The 10,939-nt window shown below is 37.8% G+C and overlaps 1 protein-coding gene across 2 annotated transcripts; it reads right to left on the bottom strand.

The window, feature by feature from the left end:
* Positions 1–3,919: 3,919 nt before the first annotated feature.
* LOC132045461 (nuclear intron maturase 1, mitochondrial) lies at positions 3,920–10,647 on the bottom strand. Of its 2 annotated transcripts, XM_059436051.1 has the most exons (3): positions 7,723–10,647; positions 5,415–5,528; positions 3,920–4,462 (listed from the first exon to the last, which is right to left on the bottom strand). In XM_059436051.1, exon 1 carries the CDS (start codon positions 10,595–10,597, stop codon positions 8,576–8,578), a length of 2,022 nt encoding a protein of 673 aa, XP_059292034.1. In that variant the 5' UTR covers positions 10,598–10,647; the 3' UTR covers positions 3,920–4,462; positions 5,415–5,528; positions 7,723–8,575. The 2 variants fall into 2 exon arrangements, with proteins under 2 accessions (XP_059292034.1, XP_059292033.1); XM_059436050.1 differs by lacking the exon at positions 5,415–5,528.
* Positions 10,648–10,939: the final 292 nt, after the last annotated feature.

Here is a 10,939-nt window from a genome sequence, read left to right as displayed (position 1 = left end):
AAGCGATTGTAGGATCTGTCCTACTTTAATTGAGGTAAGATTTCTCCTTCTTATGGTATAATTGGAGTAGATGATGTTGTAATTGAGAGATTAACTCTTATTAAGTGGAATTGGAAGTAAGAAAATTTCATGATTATTGTTGGCGTTGTAAGTGGGCAGAATTGGAGTTGTTCCAATTAGATTGGGTTTGATTGTTGTTGTTGTTATCGTTGTTATGGATTATATGTTAAAAATGAAGGAATTTTGATGTATAAAGTTGTAGTTATTTATATGGAATTGTTGGGATATGAATTGGATTAGATGTTCATGAGGTTGTGGGTTGTTCTTGTTGTGTTGAAGGGATGGAAATATAGTTATAAGTATGTATATGTGTTGTTGTTCTTGTTATTGCCGTTGTGGTTGTTGTTGTGTTGTTGAGATAATTTCCTTGTTTATGGAAAGTAGTTGATATTGTAATTGTGGGTTGTTTTGAGAATGATCTAGAGGTGGATCCGATCCTAGCTTGATATGAAATTGTTGGTATTGTTATTGTGGTATATGGTCGATATTTTGCTGAATTGGGATCTCGGGGATTGTTAAGCTCTCAGGGGAAATGCTACCCGAATTTGTATAGGCTATAAATTTCAGCTCTTATCGTAATTAAATTCCTGAATATAAGGTTGAGCTGATGTGTACATAGCCTAGTTGTATTATTGTTGTTATGGAGTTTTGGAGGAGGAAGGGCAAGGTGAAACGCCGAATAGTTGTCATACAACGAGCTCGTGGCTCGTCAATAGTCCATATGCTGTCTTTGTTGGTTGTGCTTGATTACAAGTTGGCTGATGCTTGTGTTACTATCATTATCTTGTAGATAAAGTCTTAAAAAGGGGCTGATTCGTCATAATTGTTTCGAGGGTCGTAAATCAAGGTATGTAAAGCTATCCTTTCTTTCTTTTTGGCATGATCTATATGAAACAAACAGATGACGAATGTATAAGCTTCAAAGAATCTCCTATTCTTAGAGACACTAGGATGGCTAATGTTCTTGATTTCCAGAAGCTATTTCATTATGTCTTGATACGTGTTTATGATTCCTGAGGTTCTATTTGATATACTCCATAGTGACATTCGAGGGGTACTTGACATGACTGTCGTCTTTGATACTCAAGTGTTAGTTCATTCTACTTATTCTATTGAATCTCGAGATGATGATTTAGTTTGCATATGGTTGCTCACTACTCGCTCGTGCATCTTTGTTAATATATCTTTCACCGAGTCCGACCGGGTATGTTTTCGTGCATATTTTTGCATTGTTCACCGAGTCCCTCACTAGAGGGCCGGGTACGTATATATATATATATATATATATATATATATATATATATATATATATATATGATGATATGATGATGTGATGATGGCACCGAGTCCCATGATGGGCCGGGCATGGTATACATGTATACGACTTTATTCACCGAGTCCATAATGGGCGGATATGGTATATGATATAGCTATGCATGATTTTCATTTCATAAGGCACAAGTACGGTGATATCTTGATTGTCATACTTGTCTCCTGTAATCTCTATTTCAGTCATGATCCGCTTTATTGTATTTCATGCTTTATATATTCGGTACATATCTCGTGCGACCCCCTTTCTTCGGGGGGGGGGGGGGGGGGGGGCATGCGTTTCATGCCCGCGAGGTACGGATACTCGATTTGGTGATCCTCCACCTAGGACTTCTACTCGGTACCGTTTGGGAGAGTTCCATTGTTCGAGCCTAGCTTATTTTGGTTCAGATCTTTTGATATAGACTTATGCATATCCAGGGGTACGGCGAGGCCCTGTCCCGTCATATTTCACTATTGATACTCTTAGAGGTCTGTAGACATATGTGTGGGTTGTATATAGGTTTGTTCAGTTGTGTCAATATGGCTTGTTTTGGGATGTTCCCGTACGTAGTGGCAGCCTTGTCGGCTTGTGTATCGTGTTATGCTTGATTAGTTGTGACTCCTCAGGAGACAGGTTATTGTGATATATGACGTTATAAATCTTTAGTTGCTTTTACAAGTTTCCATTCAGTCCTCTGTTTCAGTTTAACTGTATGTAACAGGTATGAGTGTCCAGCTCGGGCACCAGTCACGGCCCATGGGGTTGGGTCGTGACAACTTCTGCTTCTGTCCACTTAACTATAGGGATACTATCAACATACGTTATTGACCTCATTGGAATAGGTTCGCATTGTTGTATGAAAGAATTATCATTATTGATCATCAACGCTTGAGCAAAGTTAAAGGTAGGGTTAGGGATGGGATAGGTTTTCGGGAGTGGGGCTTCAATGGTGGGTGGATTTGTTTGAGTTAGTGGTGGGAATTGAGATGTAGATGCTAATGGTTAAGGATAACCAGGCGTCAGTAGCTGGCGCGGCCATATTGTTGCTAGTTTTAGGGTTAGGATAGAGTTTGCATGGGATATTTAGGATAGAGAAGAGAGTTTCTCAAATGTTCTTTAGTTGCAGTCATATGCATGTCATTCTTTTAACGTACAATTTGAGAATATGATTGAATTTCGTTGTCCATTTGTATGTGGATTTTCCCTATGAATGGAAAGGATTTTAAGTTAAGATAACAGAATGCACTGAAGTTGTTTCAATATTTCACCATGTTGTTGAGAGTTGCTTTGACAGTTTTGTCTGATGTGCTTTATCGGGTAATCTCTAATTTCCCGCTCATGCAATTTAAGTATCTTAAGATAGTTGCAGGTTTAGGCTTTTGTTCATGCTCGCTTAATTTATGTGAGACAATTTTGTTACCAATTATAGAGCCTGTCTGGCTGGGCTTAAAAAGAACAGCTTATAAGCCAAAAAAAAAAAAAAAAAAAAAATTGGAGTAGCCCAACTTATTTTTATTGGGCTTATAAGCTGAAATCAGCTTATAAGTTGCTTTAGATAAGCTAAGTCAAACGGGCCCAATTATTTTTTTGGGCTTATTTTAAGCACAAAATGAATTATAAGCTGGCCAGCCAAACACTCAAAAAAGCTGAAAACAGCTTATAAGCTGTTTTCAGCAACTTATAAGCCAATATCCAAACAGGCTCATAGTCATGTTAATATAAATTTTGAGGTAATTGGTTGCCTCTCTACTCGCTTTATTACTAATAGATATTGTGTCATTATACTCAAATATTTTTCCCGTAAATACCTAATCAGATCAGAGATGAACCTCAGAATGGAACTCTTCAGTTGCAAAAGCCATATACAGGTAATATTGAAGTTCTTTTTTGTTGCTCTCTGAACCGTTCTGCTTCAAATAGCAACTATGCTTCTCTACAATTTTTGGGGGGAATAACTACTACATTGTTGTCAGTAGCATTTGTTTCTTGTGATAGCAACTATGCTTACGAAGAACTTTAGCGGGGTACGGCTGTTGGGGGAGGGGGGAGGCGATTTTGTTTGTCATTAGTAGTATTTACATTGTAAGTGTTATCTAACTTCATATGCTTGATCTTCTTTTTTTAGGGACACCTGGATGAAACACGTGTTGCCAACTATAGCTACAACAATCTAAATTTTATCCACTTGTGGAATAGCAATCTGACATCTTTTGCTTTTGCAGCAAGCTCAACAACGTAATAGTATAACTTTGTTCCGGAAATGAAGTACATAATATGAAGCATGTTATGTTGATATTAGTTGATGGTACTGCTTCCTTTCTTTTTACTCCAACTAAACGATTAAAACATATAGGAAATTACCTCCCCGAAAGTCGAATCTCTTTTGCACGATAATATTGCAAAAATACCCGTGCTTAGCACGAGCACAGGCACGGGCCATCTAGTATAGATATATAAAGAGGTAAGCAAGCTGCACAAGAAAAGAGAGATTATGAATAAAGTCTCAGAATGTAGGCACATGTTTCTAGCAGCTCGAAACACTCACGATTGAACCAATTTTACTGTATTAAACAAATAGCAGAAGTGCATTAGAACTACAAAAGGCCACCAAGAGTTATGGCTCATATTAATGACAACTGAACTCAAGAAATCAATCAGATGCTACTGTAAAGGAGGTTCACTTTGACCCGGAAGCAGTCAGGATTTTATTTCAAACACCATTAAGCCACATGGTGCTTACTTACCTTATCAATTAAATCAGAATATCCATATGCTGTTATCACTAAATTTCTTGATTAGAGCCAGTGCAGAATATCCAATCCGTTAGGATTCAAGTGCTTTTTTCCTGCCGATATGTTCAGGATGACGGGGCAGCCACTGAATGTTGGAGGACAGAGATCTATGACATCGTGATCCCGCCTTAGCCAAGCACCTAGCCTCCTATTGTACTCAGTCATGGCAAAACGAATTTATCACTCTTCTTCCAACACATTAGGGTCAAGTAGGCTCTTCCAGGTCGCAGCTTAACTTGAGTAAGAAACTTTCCTCACCAATCAGAAGCTGCAATATCTCGGTAAGACCATGTAATACCTTGCATAAGATCAGGTCACACAATGTTTAGATTCGGAACTAACTTTGAAGCCAAGTTCTCCAATATATTAAGAAAGATCTTAATATAAATGCTTTGTAATTAAACTACAAGTAGAAATCAACTACTCTCCCAAACAGTGGCTAAAAGCAGAAATCAACTACTCCATCCGAATTTATGTGACGTTCTTTCCTTTTATTTTCCATCCCAAAAAATAATTTGCATATTTCTACACTTGTAAGCTCTTTAACCCTAACATTCCTTTCTGCATTTTTTGATACTTTTCTACATTTGTAAACTATTTAATCTTAACATTTCCATATTGCCTTCGATTACATTCTTAACAGAGTTAACATGGGATGTTTGAAAACCAGAAGATACTAATGGTACCTTTGGTACATTATGTAAATAGCTTATACGTCATAAATCCTCTTTTTTCCCTTCAACTCCATGTGTATTGTGTAGGCAAACACAAACATTTAAAATAGGACAGGGTATCACTTTCACTGAAACATCATGTACTGTGTGTGTAAATACCCATCAAAAGTTGAACGACAATCTTACCCTTCAAACTAAAATGTCCGCATAGACCATAATAATGCCCATCTAAAGTTCATGGAAAGTTGTGCCCTTTAAATTCAATTAATTCCCATAGTGATTTGTATTTGGTTAGTTAATTTTAATTCAATTAAATAAGAAAACAATCAGTTAAATGATCTCTTTACCCCTTGGAAGTTGGAACAGAAAATAGAAACAGTGAATAAGGAACAATTTAGTTCGGTTACGCTTCAAATTTTGAAGAACAGGTACATAGATACCAAAAACAGAATGCATATATCATGTCAATTTAGGAAAACTGAATCATTCAGGGATTAAATATATCAATACTAAATGGTTTCAAAATTAAGATGTTAAAGCTCTTTGAATTGGCAAGAAATGCTAAGTTGGCAACACCGCGACCAAGCACAACGAGCCTTTGGACATCTTCAGTTGCTGAATTCCCAACCAGATTCTAGTGCTAGTAGCTTTTTCCTTCCGAATGTCACTGGTGATAAGCAGGTTGACTTCCTGGATTTTTGTACTAAATATAGTAAGGTAAGAAAGGTGCATCAATCATTCTTAGCTTGTTGCTTTTCGTTTCAGTTGCTTTTGCCTTAAGATTATGACCAGCAAAGAAAAAAATAAGCATATTTATAAGATGAAGGGATTACTTTCCTGTAGAGGGCAACAGAAAAATAGTTTTTTCAAGGCTATCTTGTTTTAATCAACCCTGTCCTGAAGAATTGGGAAGTGCATTGTTTTTCAATTCTCAGTGAGGTAGAAGAGTTGGGGAAAAAAGATGAGGTAAAAGAAATGGACATATTTTTTATTTTTATTTTTTTGGGAAAAAAAAAGAAGAGAGAAATGGATTTAATTATTTTCACAAGGAAAGCAGAAGCGTGGCTGCTTGATCCATAGCGAGAGCCCCTTGTGGATAGAAATATATAGTTGAAGTTCCTACAAGCTATTTTCTCTTCTACTCCAACTAATTTTCACTATAATAAGCCTGGTGGGTCATCCGGAAGGAAAAGAGTACAAGAAATTTTTAGAGCAAAATTGAATTTGTAATTAGTATTGAGTATAGATGTATTTTGTTATTTTTTTTCCGTTGTGTGTAACGTGACTGTGGCACAGAGGCCATGATAGACTTTTTTTTGTTCATTACAATGGCAGCAGTAATGCTCCCTCTGCCTCTGTAAATATACTACCTTTAACAATTGAAAAAAATTACTATGTATTTGTAGAGGAAAATTTAGAATCCAAAATTGTAGATCGAATGTTCGCTTTTCATCCCCGATTCGACATCTCTATATATCTTTTATGTATGTTAATTTAATGATTTTCAAAAATTATATTAAGAAAGATAATCATGGGTAATTTACTATTTTAAAGTTTACGTATGACTATTACCAAACGGAGAAAAAAAAAATCTTTAATAACCATGTTGTCCGGACCAACTTGCACACCTTCACTAATTCTAATGGGTACCTGCCACCTCCCACCAAAGACAGGTACTAGATAACTCTATTCAAAGAAAGCTTGGACAGAGAAAAAGTAATATTGGGTTCCACAAGTTTCTTAATGACCAATGGAATTGGCCGAAATATTCAATTGGAATATCGATTTATACCTTACAGCTCCAAAATATGATTCTTGGCATTCGTTATTCAACCTTAAATTAGGACTGTTTTATAACATAATGCATGAAAATCCAGTTGATTCAAAAGATATTATCATTTTGAGTTCAAGATTAGGTCATTATAAAATAAGATCACCTCTTATCATTTTATTTATATCGTGCGAAATCTTGGGCTAAATAACTCAGGATACACGTGCAACGCATGCTACTAGGTACTTAAAAGCTATGTTGCTCGGACCCTTCACTTTTGCTGCCGCACCCGTGTCCGACACGACACCGACACCGACACCGACACCGGATTCGTGTCGGATCTGGTCAGACGACATTAGATACTTTGACCAAATCCATGGACCAATCTGAGAAAAAATTTGAGGCCAAATTGAAAGAAACAGAGAGCTCTTAAAGAGTGGACACTTATTGTATCTAGAAGAGTTTCAAGTTAATTAAAAATTAATATTTAATTATAAATGAAACATAACTATAAAAAATTATTTTTGTTTTTTATTTCTAGGCATAGATTTAGTTATTTTTCTTATAATTTTGAATTATTTTAGCCGAATCCCCGCACCCGTATCCGCACCTGGATCCGTACCCCCGAATCTTAAAATTTAGATTATGCCGAATCCGACCTCTAGATCCGTACCCGTATCCGACACTCGACACCGAGTCCGAGCAACATAGCTTAAAAGTATGCTGCCTTCCATAAAAGTGAAGAACTTGATAGCTTTTTCCTGAAATCCATACGGCAATAAGGTCAGTTAATCTATGGTTACCAGCCGACCTAGACTTTGAATTGTTTAAGCATTGTCAAGCAGATAGACCTGAGAAAGGAACTCTTAATAATAGTCAGAGAGTCACACCTTCATCATGGAGAAGCTACCCATAGGGAAGAACTAACATTTCTGCAAAATTCTTACTCAAAAAAGCCTATTGTGGCATGGCAGATGCATATTTCTATGCCACTGCCTATGTTTTGCTTAGCTAGAGCAGAAGCCAAGATACCAGCTTTGGCAAATAGAGCAAGATGTTTTTAATGAGCAGAGTAAGGAAATTACTTAATGACGTGTGAGATGGGGAGCTTACCAGAGTTAAGAACGAGGAGCCGTTGTTTGTGGAAGCATCATACAAAGCTTACTAATTCATCCTTCTGCAGAAAATGAGCAGGCAACCCTCAAGCCTCCGTTACTATGTATGGGCATATGGAGCTGAAGATGAGCTTTTCTTCTGCTGCAGCAAAAATCTAGGGAATGCAACTTTTTCTTTTTGTTGGTTTCATTTATTTCAACAGATCACATCACAGTCATCACTTCAGTTCAGCTGTGGAAGGATATCATCTGCTTCAACCCATTACAACAGATCACAGAGTTTCCATGGGGGAGGATATGTGGAGGCTAGGGTTTAAGGAAAGGAGCTAAAAGCAGATCCCTCAAGTGTTAAGAATGTAAGTGTCTGATGGAACTTGTACGTGCAATTAAAAATAAGCTATTCTTCTTGCGGTAAGGGGCATGGAGATGGCGAGTGTTTGAGTCTGAAGCTAAAAGCACATATGTTGGTGTCAATAATTTATTCCTTTCAGATGGTCATCCAAATTATAGATGCTTCTTCGGAGCAGTTATTCCTCTCAAGTCTCAACCCTAAGAACAGAATTTTACTAAAAAATGGTCTCATAAATATTGACAAGTTTTCTGAAAATGTAACTTCTTTCTCCCCTAGCCACTTATCCAGGTCCAACACTGGATATGTTTTTGAATCTTTTCTAAAAAAGCTTTATAAGGGAATATGCTGACTGTAATCAAGCTTAATCTGCTCTCCAGAATTGTTAAATAAGATCAACTTCCAACTCTAATATCATCCATCACTAGATAGACATTGATCATCTAGCTTCAGAGAATAAGAAGTCAGTTGGCACCATCAATAGCAATATCTATTGATAAACTCATGTCACATTCATGATTACCTTCTCAGAAGCATTTTCGATCCCCTTGTCACCACATAACCTCCTTCGCACCCCAAGAGTCTTATACTGCCACACAATATGAGATATCTCATCTTGAGGTAAACATATACGATGCTGTTTGTGCAGCTGATAGAAGAACTTAGGCTCCTGTAAGTTGATATACTCATGCAACACCTTCTCGTGATCAGGGATCCAATTCCTTGGGAATGGAGTATAATCACATGACGGGATTGAAGACATGCGGGAAAACTGAACACCTTCAATTGCATCAACAAGCCCCATCCTCAAAAGATCTGAATACTCAGGTGCAGAATTGTTGGTGTGTTCCCTCAATGGACGGCTTAAATCACGCGAGGCAATCTTATAAACCTTGGCACGAGATTTCAGTCTATACCGGGCAGCATATAACTTAGCCAGAGAGCTACGAACCACATATGCACAAAAGCCAATAACTTTTCTCCGATTATCTGCATATCTGAACCAATCAGCCATTGTCTCAAGGAATTTGTTCATTTGAGAATTAGTATGAGCATGACCTGAGTAAAGCATTGGTGTGCAAGGCAGTGGCTCTGGATCCTTATCACCTTTCACAAGCTTCAGCTTTCGAAACTGGCGAATACATTGTTGCAAGCTAGCAGAGACTGAAAGCAAAGTCCCTACACCTTTCTCACTCACTATATTACCACCACTAGCGGTGTAACGTAGAGTTGGATAAATAACACGACGGCAAATAATATGATCCAGGAACTGAATTCCCCTACTAATATGCTCAACTTCTATTTTTGAATTGTCCAACCTGACCCCAAAAGTCCTCTCACAAAATTCGATTATCTCTTTCCTCATTTCCACCGCATCTTGTCTAGGCCCTCGAATTCCAACCAAGAAATGACCCCCAAACCTAATAAAATCCATCTTCCTCGTCTTCTCTTTCCCACTCGAAGGAACAAACTCAGGCCAAGCAGGATTATGACAACCATCATCCATAGAATATTTCCATATTGTGTCTCGCTCACAAGGCCTAAAAAACTCAACTATTTTCTGTTCCATCATATGGTCAAGCTCATTAAGACATACATTAGCCAGCAAAGGACTAAGAATTCCACAACAACCATAATTGGGTATCTTAGCAGCCTCCTGTGGAGCAAAATCAAAGAAAGTCCTTAACCAATAAGGGTCTGGTTTGCGCTCATTCTCATTCAGAATCCTCTTCTTTGTCCGCCCCTTCTTTTTGTTCTTGCTATCCTCTTCGTCCTCCTCTCCTAGACGACTATTCGCTGGAGCTTTCAACCCCGACTTTATCAAGTTCAGCACTTTCTTATCCTTAATAGCTTTTTCAAGACTAGCCACAACAACATTAACATCAACATTAGCAAGAACCTCACTAATATCACATTTCAGAAACCACAAATAACCAGCAAAGTTACTTCTAATGGTCCTAATAACAGTATGGGGATTCCTGCCAGGGCGAAAAGCATGGGACTTTGATGAAAACCCTGGCTCAAAAATGGGTTCAAAAATCATAAGTAAAACTTGTTGTACCAGAATGTCCTGAAACGGCGGCGTTTGGGACGTTAGTATAGATTGGAGCTGACGCCTAGAGAGGTGATGCTGTGAAATGGGTTTTTCATTAGGGCCACGAATTAATTGATGGGTTTTTGTATTCCAAAGGAATTTACCACGGATAACAGTATTCCGGAGGGATAAGAGATCGGATAGGACGTGGGAGTGGAGAGCATTGCGAGGCGGGAATGAACCAGTGAGATGAGCATATGTGCGTTGGTAAGCGAGGACCCAGAGGTCGAGTTTTGAGAGAAAGCCAGTGAGGTTAGTGAAGGGGTTTTGGGGTTGAGAGAATGTTTTGATCCACAGATTAGACAGGATTTCCAACGGATCTTCCTTGAGCAGGGATTCAGGATTTTGTGAAATCTGGCGACGCTGTTGCCACGGGTAGCGCATGGATTTTGTGCCCGGAAGCTGCTTCATTTTTGTTCTCACTGACATGTCTGATTGGGAAGTGAATCCTTGTGAGCCGTGTGCTGGATTTTAGCAAACGCTATAATAGTTGTTACCAACATCTTGGGGGTCCTTTGGTCCGTACCAAAAAGATTATCCTTTCTTTTTTTTAATCTGTTTCAAAAAATTATTTTCTTTTTATATTTAGAAATAATTTAACTTTATAAGATAATTTACAGCCATACAAATATCTAAGGCTTATTTTGGATCACACATTTTAAAAGTTTTTCTTTATTTCTTAAACTTTGTGTCAAATCAAAAGAGGATAATCTTTTTGGGACGGAGGAAGTATAAAATTAGCTGGATAAGATGGTCTATTTTTTATCTATT

This window comes from Lycium ferocissimum, unplaced genomic scaffold, assembly GCF_029784015.1.
Source record: "Lycium ferocissimum isolate CSIRO_LF1 unplaced genomic scaffold, AGI_CSIRO_Lferr_CH_V1 ctg6720, whole genome shotgun sequence".
Taxonomy (NCBI): domain Eukaryota; kingdom Viridiplantae; phylum Streptophyta; class Magnoliopsida; order Solanales; family Solanaceae; genus Lycium; species Lycium ferocissimum.
Note: the sequence above shows the minus strand (reverse complement) of the source record. Positions and strands in the feature narration are given on the sequence as shown.

What these genes read in the sequence shown, in the direction of transcription:
- LOC132045461 (XM_059436051.1), bottom strand. Translation starts at nt 10,597, where the DNA reads ATGTCAGTGAGAACAAAAATGAAGCAGCTTCCGGGCACAAAATCCATG.